Raw genomic sequence first — 11,923 nt, 5'->3', positions numbered from 1 at the left:
AAATACTCAACCATGAAAAAGCAATAAATTAAACGCCCATTAAGTTTACACACTAGGTTTGGGTCACAACCCTAGTAAAACTCTAGTTACTCATGCTTGAAATGGAAGAAATAGAAGAAGAAATGATTATTCAAAAATGATAGAATCTATGTTCAAATAGCTCAAAATAGTTAAAACTACTAAAAAGAGTAAAAGAAAACGTCTACTGTAGCAGCTGATGTCAAAAGTTGACCTAAAAAAATTAAATTCTTCTATTTATATAGGGATGGAAATTGCAGACAAAAATGCCCTTTCAGAGGTTCTGCGGCCGCACAATTCCATGTGCGGTCCGCACTTTTTTTCATCTTTATAGGATTGGAAGTCTGCGGCCTCATAATTTTGAACTGCGGTCACACTGCACTCTTTCTGTGGTCCACTGATTTGTAACTGCGGCCGCATCTTTCTCTTCTGCGGTCTGCATAATCGTGACTGCGGCCCGCACTTTTGATGGAATTGAAATGCAGAGTCTGTGAACTTTGCTCCTGGCCAGCTTCTGCGGCTGCACAATTCATGTGCGGACCGCACTTTGCACCATTCTCTGATGGAAATGCCTTCATAACCTGCAGCCACAGATGATATTCTGCGGTACGCACTTCTGAGCTTTTGTGCCTTTTTTGTCCTTGAGTTCAGATTACTCCTTCTTGAGTTGGATTTCATCTCGGGAGTTCATCTTTCAATATTCCTGCAATTATCCACATTTCATCAGTTTTTGGAAATACAATTAAACGCTTTTGGAGTATAAAGAAAACAAAAAGGCGCTAATAAGTAGTCAAAATTCCCACTTATCAACTCCCCCAAACATAAGCTTTTGCTTGTCCTCAAGCAAATAAAGTAGTTTTCACCTCCACAAGTTAAGAGTTATTCCAGCTAATCAAAGGTGAGTCATTCACGCATCAATTGGGACCAACAATTATCCACACCACTTATGAATTATCAACAAGGCAACAAGTTAAACTTTTAAGCACAAATAGTTCCAATGTGACACTTGAGCATCAAGAGTTGACTTTATTCATCAAGTAAGCTCGCTCTTTCATATAGGTCATCATGGATCCCAAACTCCTCCTCCTCTATTCTCCATTTTCCTAATCTCACTTAAGAATATAGCACTCAATCCGAAGATTTGCGAAAAGTTCACTTATCTCTCTCAAAAGAATGTCGCAAGTATGACTTTAAGTACCATAGGATTGCCCCTCATGTAGATCACTACTAATGTAAGCTCACTCGTCTTGAAATCATGTAGTGCTTTTTCGAAATGTAATGAAGGTTTTTGAACTAAGGTTGGATATGCTATGATAGAACAGATTCATCTTTTCTTAAGCACTCCATTTTCTTTTCTCAGCTCATGCTTTGCCAATTCTTTGATGCATTTTTTTTTCCTTATGGGAATTAGAGAGACTTAACATCACTCTTTTTTTATCATGAAATTCATTTTTTTTCTTTGATTTCTCCATGCTTTTTCTCATTAGTTTTCTTTGATTCCCTTCAACTCTTCACCTTATTCACTTTCTTTTTGCATTTTTCTTTTTGTTCATCCTTTTTCTTCCTTTTCCTTCTTATCATTTCTTTTCTCTTTTTGTGCCTTGATACCCTTTCAAGTTCCCCATCTCTCCTCCAAAACCCAAACTTATATTTTTAGCCAATTGTTTCACAAGAGTGTTAAGGAAAGCTCGGGTGCCAAGAGAGAGTCACGACAAAACGGGTAAAGGCTTGTAACATCGTTATCAAATGAGAAAGGTTTTAGGCTCAAATGGGTTGACTAGGGATAACAACATTGGTGAGCGATGGAAAACGTTCAGCGGCCAAGGAGAGCCTACAATCACTTCTCAAGCCAAGCAAAACTTAATTTTTTTCCTAGAAACACATTCGGGGCAAGTTCTAGATCATTCGCACGGGTGCTTAAACTTGCAACAAAAACATCTCACCTCTAACGCAGTGGATTGTTAAAGAGCATAGAGTCGAGGGCCCACAGCGACCATATTCAAGATTGAAAATCATTATGGTTCGATTAAACCACTCGATGATACCCTAAGTCAACACAAGAGTCACAAAGTCACTAACTAGAGCTATTTCCTTACAAAAATCTTGTTTTTAACTATAAGCACGTAGTTAAGTATGTTGGTACCAAGTGAAGCATGTTTAACTCTTCGAGTATGACTGAATTAGGACTTATTACTTATTACTACTACTATTATTACCTAAACACCAAAAATGGACTCAATCCCTTAAGAAGGTTGTCACGCCATCCATCGTTGGGAAGAGTCACCTGGTTCACACAAAAATCACCTTTGGAAAGAACCGTGGCATTAAGAAAATCAAAGGCTTATTATTCACTAAAACATAAAAAGAAGCTATTAAAGCAAAAGGAAGCTACTAATTCAAAAAGAAAATCAAAAAGAAGATACTAATTCAAAAAGAAGACAAACATAAAGATAAAGAAGCTATAAAATAAAAAAGTATTGAAAGCTAAACAAATATACATAATGAGGGATAAGAGAGAATATATACATAATGAGAAATAAGGAGAAAATATTAATAAGTTAATTACAGGCCAAATGTCTAAGAGTTATCAAAATACAGAATCATCAGAATGTCAAAGAAACTCCACCCCCCCCCCACCCCCCGGAACAAAAATAAGCATTGTCCCTAATGCTTAACAAAATAAGAGTAAAAGAAGGGTGGGAGTGAAGAAAACTCCCTATGGCTCTGTGGCCATCTATGTGTCCCCAGAGGTGGCACCGACCTCAGTCTCCAATTGGATCTCATCATCCTTAAGTTCGAGAGTAACTGGGTTGGTGAATATCTGACGGACTGCCTCGTCAATGTCAGCAGCAATGTCTAGCTCCTCAGACTGGTCAGCTTGTGCTACATGTGCTGTAGGGTCTGGGCCTGGATGGTGCGGTCTGTCAACATGTCAAATGGAATATCTCCGGCTACTGCAAGCTTGGTGACCTGTCGTCGGAGCTTATCCACTGACTTCTTCGAAGCCTATAACTTTTGTATCTTATTCACTTCATTGGCCAACTCTTCAATCACGGACCCATGCTATACCAGAGTGGCCATAATAGTGTTCTGATTATCCAGGATCTTTTTCAAGATTCCTTCGACTGTGGGGGGGAATCTGGGGTGTCGGCATAGATAACTATGCTGCAACATGACCGAATATATTAGACAGCTTTGGCATAGTTGGATACATCCAATTGTTGAGACTCGCCAGTGTCTGGGAGACTTGCAACGCAAAGAGTGGAGCAGAGGGCATAGGCACCGGCTTCAAAGCCGAGGTGGGAGGCATTGAGGCTGAAGGTGGAAGCATGTCAGCTACACTGGCTGAAGGCTTTGATGAAGTGGAAGGCATATCTGTTGACTCTGCAGCTATTACCAATGGATTATCAGACTGGCATAAGGTAGTAGTCAGCTGGCCCTTTCTCTTCGTGTTCTTTGGATCCATCAGAGAATACCAAGAGAAAGGCTTATTTGCCCAAACTTTCATGTCAAAATCTTTGGGATAGTGTTGGGATACGGGTAGGAGGTATCAGCCTGCCTGGCAACCACTGACATGTTGGCCAACATCATGGCACCCACATTGATCAGGTACCCGGCCATAATGGAGGCGACTCTAACTGCTCATGGAATAGGTAGGTTTGTCTCGTTCTAGCACGGGTCTAGTCTCCTGCATACGAAGGTCTGCCATCTCTTCGCCTCAAAATTTAGGGTGTTCCGCTGAATAGGAATCCCTGCAGTGATCTAGGGTGGAGGTGGCCCCGTGGCTACAAGAAGCTCAGCTAGCCATAGGCGAGCAGCATCACCCATCGCCAGCTTCTCCAAATACTGTGTCGGCTCAACGTCTTCAAACCCCCAAGTAGGAGTTCAATGTGTGTTGATCGAACCGCACCTTCTGATTCATCACTTTTATAACTTTGGTCCCTTTCTTTATGTGTGTCATATTGGCATATAACTCCCGGACCAAATACTCCTTGGCATCCATAACTGGCTGGGTGAACCACATCCACCCCTTCTTCTCTTGGAACTGTCTCAGCACAGCTAGATTATACTTGTTAAGATCGTTAAGTTGGAACTATAGCTCAAGAGTGAGCGATCTCACCGGCCACCACCCACGGAAGCTGGTGAAGGCAGCTAGGCTCAAAAAATGGTCCTCCTGAACCTCTTTCTTCTTCGACCTCTCAAGGCCGACAACTGTAGTATCACCCCCTTGGCCATCGTCCGGAATATTATCAACAGTAGCTGCTGGTGCCTCAGGGACAGGTGTAGAAGAGGGCTCTGAAGCCTGAATGGCACTCTCCGAACCCTCGAAAGTGCTATGTGATGAGGAAGGCTCGTCCTGAAGTTGATACCTTCCCTGTGGCTATGATTGGACAGCAGGATGCTCTTGCATTGAGTCGCCCTCCGATGCTTCCTGAGATGGGGCATATGAACAAGATTCGGAGGGCTATGGATTTCTTCATTGACCTGCTGTAGTTTCTTGGTGATTATCTTTTGGGGGCGAGGGGTAAAGTGTTTTTGCCTTGACCTCTGAAGGATTCACCCCTCCCCTTTGACGTGTCTCCACGGCCTCGAGATCTGACCATTTTCTATAACAAGCAACAGCAGTAGTCAGTTGTAGTTCAAATGTACACAGACAGTATCACACAGTGTAGAACATGAGTGCGTGGTGGGGAAGTGTGGTCCACACAATTAGAAGTGTGGTCGTAGACTAGGTTGTGTGGACCGCACAATTTGAACATGCGGCCTCAGCTCTGGATCTGCGGTCCACACAATTTTGAATGCGACCGCAGATTTGAAGTGTGGTCCGCACATTTATCATTGCGAACGCACATTCGCTATCCCAAAAATGGCAACTCTCTAATGACATTCATTATGCTGTTCTGCGGCCACACTCGCTTTTCTGCGGTCCGCACAATTTCAAGTGCAGCCGCAAAATTTACTTGACCGAAGACCCTAATCTCAACTTCTACGGACCGCACAATTTCTTGTGCTACCGCAGATTTCATACCAAAATCGATCAGACTTCCTAGGATTTTCAATTTTTTCACAAATTCAACATGGTATTAATCAATTAAGCATGCAAATCAATTTACCCAATCCTCATAAATCAATTAGCACTTGACCCATTACAGATTAAACCCCACATGGTAGTAAAATTAAAATCTATTGACAAATGGCCTAAAACTACCTAACAAATTATAAAATAAACTAAAAATTGAAAATTTCTATGAGTACCTGAAGCATACCAGATATGAAGTAATACAGATAAGTGGTCACAAAGGTGGATTGAGTGTGGTAGGTGATTGCACAGACGATTTCAAAGCTTTAGATTTAAGAGTGCTCAAAGAGGGAAAAAATTGTACAATAGCCCTAAGGTTACTATTTATACTTGGACGGTCAGACTTGATGAGCAAGGGAGGAGTGGGGCCGCAGAATTCCTTCTGCGATCCACACTCTGTTACCTGGGGGCTCAAAAGCCTTTATTGATCTGTGGTCCGCATAATTTGGGGTGCGACCACAGATTTTAGCTGCGGACCGCAGAATTTGATGTGCGGCCACAGATTGGCCATTTCTATGACACATCAAATTTCAGAGAGTTAGCATTTTCCATTTCCAAGTTGTGCGGTCCGCACTAAAATTGTACGATCGTAGTTACCTTCTGCTATAGCACTCACAATTATGCGGTCCGCATAATACATGTGTGGTCCGCACTTTTTTCACATTTAGCCAATTTTTTTAGAACAGTTCTTGTAAATCACACTCATTCCTGCAACACACTTCATATCCAGTTAGCTCAAAAATAACACCTATCTACAAAAGAAAAAAAGAAAAAGAAAAAGAAAACATGAGTTGCCTCCCAAAAAGCGCCTGATTTAACGTCGCGGCATGATACAAATTACCATCACTTCTAATGAATAACTTCCACCATGCGGACATCATCAGTTTGTCCCAAATAATTCTTCACCCGATGACCATTGACTCGGAATATCTCATCATTTTTGTTCTTCAAGTCCAATGCACCAAAAGGTGTCACACCCATAATTTCAAAAGGACCACTCCATTTAGATTTCATCTTTCGAGGAAACAACTTCAATCGTGAATTGAACAACAAAACAAGATCGCCCACCTTGAACTCCTTGTTTTGGATGTAATAGTCATGAAGGTACTTCATCTTCTCTCTGTACAAGGACGAACTTGCATTGTATGGTACCGAAACTCATCCAATTCATTCAAATGTGTAACCCGCAAGTTAGCGGTTGCATCCCAATCAAGATTCAACTTCTTTAAAGCCCACATGGCTTTGTGCTCAAGTTTCACCGGAAGATGACAAGATTTTCCAAACACCAACCGGTATGGAGACATCTCGATAGGAGTTTTTAAAGCATTCCGATAAGCCCATAGTGCATCATCAAGCTTCTTTGACCAATCCGTCCGGTTAGCCTTCACTTTTTGGATAAGATACTCTTTATCTCCCGGTTGGAGACTCCCACTTGACCACTAGCTTGTGGACTATAGGGAGTCGTAACTTTATGAGTGACACCATACTTGCTAAGCAAAGTGTAAAAAGCGTTGTTGCAAAAATACGACCTCTCATTGCTTATAATAGCCCGCGGAGTACCAAATCTTGTGAAAATATTCTTCTTCAAGAACGCCACCACACTTCTCGCTTCATTGTTTGGTAGAGCAAAGGCCTCAACCCATTTAGACATATAATCAACCGCGACCAAGATGTTGGTGTTTCCACAATAACTCACAAAAGGACCCATGAAGTAAATACCCCACACATCAAAAATTTCAATCTCCAAAATGGTAGTGAGAGGCATTTCATTCTTCTTCGAGACTCCACCGGCCCGTTGGCATCCATCACATGTTTTCACCATATCACTTGCATCCTTGTAGAGAGTGGGCCAATAGAAACCACAACTTAGCACTTTAGCCGCCGTTCTTGCTCTATCATGGTGACCACCATAAGGCGAAGAATGCCACGCCTCAAGATAACAGTTTGCTCTTCATTCGGTACACATATTATAATTACCCCATCCGTACAAATTCGGAAGAGGTAAGGCTCATCCCAATAATAATCTTGATAACCTTGTTTGAGCTTCTTCCTTTGATTTGAAGAGAACTAATCCGGGATGATTCCACACACAAGGAAGTTTGCTAGATCGGCGAACCATAGCACCTCCTTCATTGAAATAGCCAAGAGTTGCTCATCGGGGAAGGAGTCATTGATTTCAAGGCTATCATGCGGCCTCCCCTCCTCCTCCAAACGAGACAAGTGGTCTGCCACTTGATTTTCACTCCCTTTTAGATCTTGAATGTCAATATCAAACTCTTGCAACAATAGTACCCATCTCATCAACCTAGCTTTTGAATCTTTCTTGCTCATAAAATAGCGAAGTGCCGCATGATCCGTATGAACAATAACCTTTGCACCCATCAAGTACGGGCAGATCTTCTCAATTGCAAACACAATGTCAATGAGCTCTTTTTCAGTAACGATGTAATTGACTTGATCATCATTCATGGTCTTACTAGCATAGTATACCGGATGAAAAGTCTTGTTGATACGTTACCCCAAAACTGTTCCAACCGCTACATCACTAGCATCACACATGTACTCAAAATGAATACTCCAATTCAGAGCGGTGATAATGGAAGTGGTTATCAACTTGAACTTTAACAATTCAAAGGCTCTCATGCAATCATCATAGAAGTGAAATTTAGTATCTTTCTCTAAAAGCTTGCACAAGGGGTTCACCTCTTTGGAAAAATCTTTTATGAACCGCCGGTAGAACACTGCGTGACCCAAGAAACTTCCCACGCCTTTCGAGGTTGGAGGTGGAAGTTTAGAAATAACCTCTATCTTCGCCTTGTCGACCTCAATGTCATTCTTTGAAATCTTTTGGCCAAGGACAATGCCCTCCTCGACCATGAAATAGCATTTCTCCCAATTCAACACCAAGTTTATTTCTTCACATCTTGCCAATACTTTATCCAAATTAGCCACGAAATCATCAAAGGAATCCCCGACTACCGAAAAGTCATCCATGAAAACGTCAAGGTAGTCCTTTACTATATCCGTAAAGATTGCCATCATACACCGTTGAAAAGCGAAAGTGCCATAGGGACAAGTGAAAGTTGTTTTCTCTTGATCTTTCGGGGTAATAAGAATTTGGTTGTATCCCGAATATCCATATATAAAGTAATAGAAAGCACGGCCAGCCAACCTATCAAGCATTTGGTCAAGAAAGGGCAGTGGGAAATGACACCAAAAATTGATCTTTCCTTATGACTTTGTTTAGCTTCCGATAGTCCATACACACTCTCCACCCGGTCACCGTTCTTATGGGAATCAATGTGCTCTTATCATTGGTGACCACAGTTATGCCCCCTTCTTCGGAATATATTACACCGGAGAAGTCCACGAACTATCAGAAATGGGATAGACAACCCCGGCATCTAACCACTTGATGATCTCCTTTTTTACCACGTCTTGCATGGCTTCATTGGGTCTCCTTTGATGTTCAATGGAGGGTTTGTTATCTTCCTCCAAGTTAATCTTGTGCATGCAAAATGTGGGGCTTATTCCCCGAATATCCGCCAAAGTCCACCCAATAGCTTTCTTCCTCTTGTGGAGCACCGCCAATGTAGAGTCAACCTGTATGTTAGTCAAACAAAAGGAAAGGATAATCGGTAAAGTAGAACAAGGGCCAAGGAATTCATACATGAGATATGGAGACAATGGCTTCAACTCCAAGATAGGAGGCTCTTCAATTGAAGGCTTTGTAGGAGGAGTTTTCCTATTCTCAAGATCCAAGGAAAGTTTCCGGGGTGCATAGTTGAATAACCCCATTCCTTGCAAAGAATTAACATATTCCATAAAGCCATCCATATCGTCATCATCAAAATTGAGCAAGACGGTCTCCAACATATCACCCACATTAATCATGGCACTTGTATTATCAATAATCACATCGGCCACCAAGTCCATGAATGAACACACTTTATTGCTATTCGGTTACCTCATATATTTGCACACGTGGAATACCACATTTTCATCACCCACCCGGAAAGTAAGTTCTATGGCTTCCATATCAACAAGAGCCTTCCCTGTAGCAAGGAAAGGTCTTCCAAGAATAATCAACACCTCATAGTCCACTTCACAATTAAGAATAACAAAATCTGGCGGGAGAATGAACTTGTCAATTCGAACTAATACATCTTCAATCACCCGCAATGGTCTCTTCATTGTACGATCGGCCATTTGTAATCTCATAGATGTGGGTCTTGGTTTCCCAATTCCCAATGTATTGACAACCGAATAGGTCATCAAATTGATACTCGCCCCAAGACCACAAAGAGCTTTGGAAAACTCGGCACTTCCAATGGTACAAGGGATTGTGAAAGCACCGGGATCTTCCAACTTAGGAGCCATTGAATGCACAATTGAACTCACTTGGTGAGTGACTTTGATAGTTTCAAAATTCATCGACCGCTTCTTTGTCATCAAGTCCTTCATAAACTTTGCATATCCGGACATTTGCTTCAAGGCTTCAACTAATGGCACATTTATCGAAAGACTCTTCATCATATCAATGAACTTTTTGAATTGATTCTCACCATTTTTCTTGGCAAGCCTTTGAGGATATGGATGAGGTGGCTTAGGCAATTGTGCCTTAGCCTTTTGCACTACCGGTTACGGTATGTTAATCACATGATCCCTAGACGGGTTCACTTCCTCTTGAGTCTCTTACACCATGTCATCAATATTAATCCGCACTTCATCATTTGCTTTCACCATATTGTTCGGGATCTCCTCTTCTTCTACCACTTGCTCATCATCCACAAGTTGCCTTTGACTTGAGGTGGGTGCATTCCCGCCTCTTCCACTTCTTGTAGTAACGGCCATGGCATGCCCCGTATTGTTCCCACCCTTCGGTTTTACCACCGTATCACTTGGTAGTTCCCCCTTAGGACAAGAATTTAAAGCTTGAGAGATTTGACCCATTTGCACTTCTAAGTTTCGGATTGATGTGTTGTGTGAAGCAAGTTGGGCATGGGAATCGGCATTCTTCTCCGTCATTTGCTTGAACATGTTCTCAATATGGACCATTTCATTATTGGAAGAACTAGGACCATGAGAAGCATAAGGAGGTGGGTTGCTCGATTGTTGATACATCGAGGGCCTTTGAAAACCTGACCCCTGATTTCCTTGATTGTTATTCCACCCACTTTGATTGTTGCCTCCCCAATTTCCTTGGTTATTATTGTTATACCAATTCCCTTGATTATTTCTTCCACTCCTATTGCCTTGATTGTTGTTATTCCAATTTCCTTGGTTGTTTCCACCACTCCAATTACCTTAATTATGAGAATTCCAATTGCGTTAATTGTTTGAAGGTCTCCATTGTTGTTGACTAGGGCCTTGGAAGTTATTTCTTTGCCCTTGAAAGTTGTTCACATATTGGACCTCTTCTTCTTGATCATTATAGGAATTATCTTAATCAAATCCACTATCATCTTGCAAATAATTGTCCACTCTTTGTTGCACTTGTAGACTTCTTGTTCACCATCATATTGACTCCCTCCATTGAATTGACTTGCCTCGGGATTTGCACTTATTGAAGTTGAGCCTTTGAAAATAGGTTCATGGTGGTTTTCAACTCAACTATGGCTTGTCCATGGTCATGCAACTCTTTGTGAAGAAGAATCACATTTGGATCACCTTGTGGAACATTAGCTCTAGATTACCACGCCAATGAAGTATCCGCCATCTCATCCAAAATATCACATGCCTCCGTATAAGGCGTAGTCACGAAGTTCCCACCGGCTAGTTGATTCACTACACATTGGTTGGTGGTATTGATCCCCCGATAGAAAGTTTGTTGAATCATGTTCTTCGTCATATCGTTGTTGAGGCACTCTTTCACCATTATCCTATATCTTTCCCATATCTCGTGTAGTGGTTCAATGGGCTCTTGTTTGAATGCTAGAATTTCATCGCGAAGAATAGCCATGTGCCCGGGAGAGAAGTACATTGGAATAAACTTCTTCGATGGTTCATCCCAAGTACGAATGGAATAATTTATCAAACGTTCCAACCAATCTAAAGCTTTACCCCTAGAGAGAAGGGAAAAAGCCTTAACCTCAAAGCATCCTCGGAGACATTTGTTTGTTTGCTCCCCCAACACATATCTACGAACCCCTTCAAGTGTTTATATGCATTTTGACCCGGTGCACCGGTGAAGAACCCGCGTTGCTCGAGCAAAGTGAGCATCATGTTGGTTATTCGAAAGTTGCCCGCCCTAATATGGGGAGGGACTATAGCACTTGCATACCCTTCATTCGAAAACACCCGGTGTGGAGCCGCTCGTGGTAGAGGTGGGGATGGAATGAGTACATTATCTTGAGGCGGTCGGCCTCATCTATTGGCTTGAGGTTCAAGAGGGACCTCATCTATTTGATCATCCTCAACTTCCACATCCCCCACAACTATGTTTCCAAGTTCATTGTTTTCCATGATTGCACCTACAATACTCACATGTTAGTAACAAGGAAGGAAAAGAAGATATTTCAAAAACATACCTACATATATATAACTAACACCATTTTTTAGCATCCCCGGCAACGGCGCCAAAAATTGATCTCGTCGAATTTCACTCGTCAATGCGAGGTTATAAAAACGGTCGATGCAATAATAATACCCAACAAGTGTCGGGGCCAAATTCTGCAGGGAGCTATATGTGTAGGAGTTAGTAGTATATATCGTACCGTGTGAGTTTGTATTTCTAAATTTGCGCTTCCACAGAATTGGGTTGTTTTAAAGTCTAATTTAAACTACGATTGCAATTTAAGAAATAAAACTAGAAGATTATTTTTG

General features: G+C 41.7%; 1 protein-coding gene across 1 annotated transcript; it reads right to left on the bottom strand.

The window, feature by feature from the left end:
• Positions 1-9,061: 9,061 nt before the first annotated feature.
• LOC138903185 (uncharacterized) lies at positions 9,062-9,478 on the bottom strand. Its single transcript, XM_070191114.1, has one exon. It carries the CDS (start codon positions 9,476-9,478, stop codon positions 9,062-9,064), a length of 417 nt encoding a protein of 138 aa, XP_070047215.1.
• Positions 9,479-11,923: the final 2,445 nt, after the last annotated feature.

This window comes from Nicotiana tomentosiformis, chromosome 12 (assembly GCF_000390325.3).
Source record: "Nicotiana tomentosiformis chromosome 12, ASM39032v3, whole genome shotgun sequence".
Lineage (NCBI taxonomy): Eukaryota > Viridiplantae > Streptophyta > Magnoliopsida > Solanales > Solanaceae > Nicotiana > Nicotiana tomentosiformis.
Note: the sequence above shows the minus strand (reverse complement) of the source record. Positions and strands in the feature narration are given on the sequence as shown.

Excerpts from the sequence above, each read along its gene's own strand:
- LOC138903185 (XM_070191114.1), bottom strand. The coding sequence starts at position 9,478 with ATGGCTCCTAAGTTGGAAGATCCCGGTGCTTTCACAATCCCTTGTACC.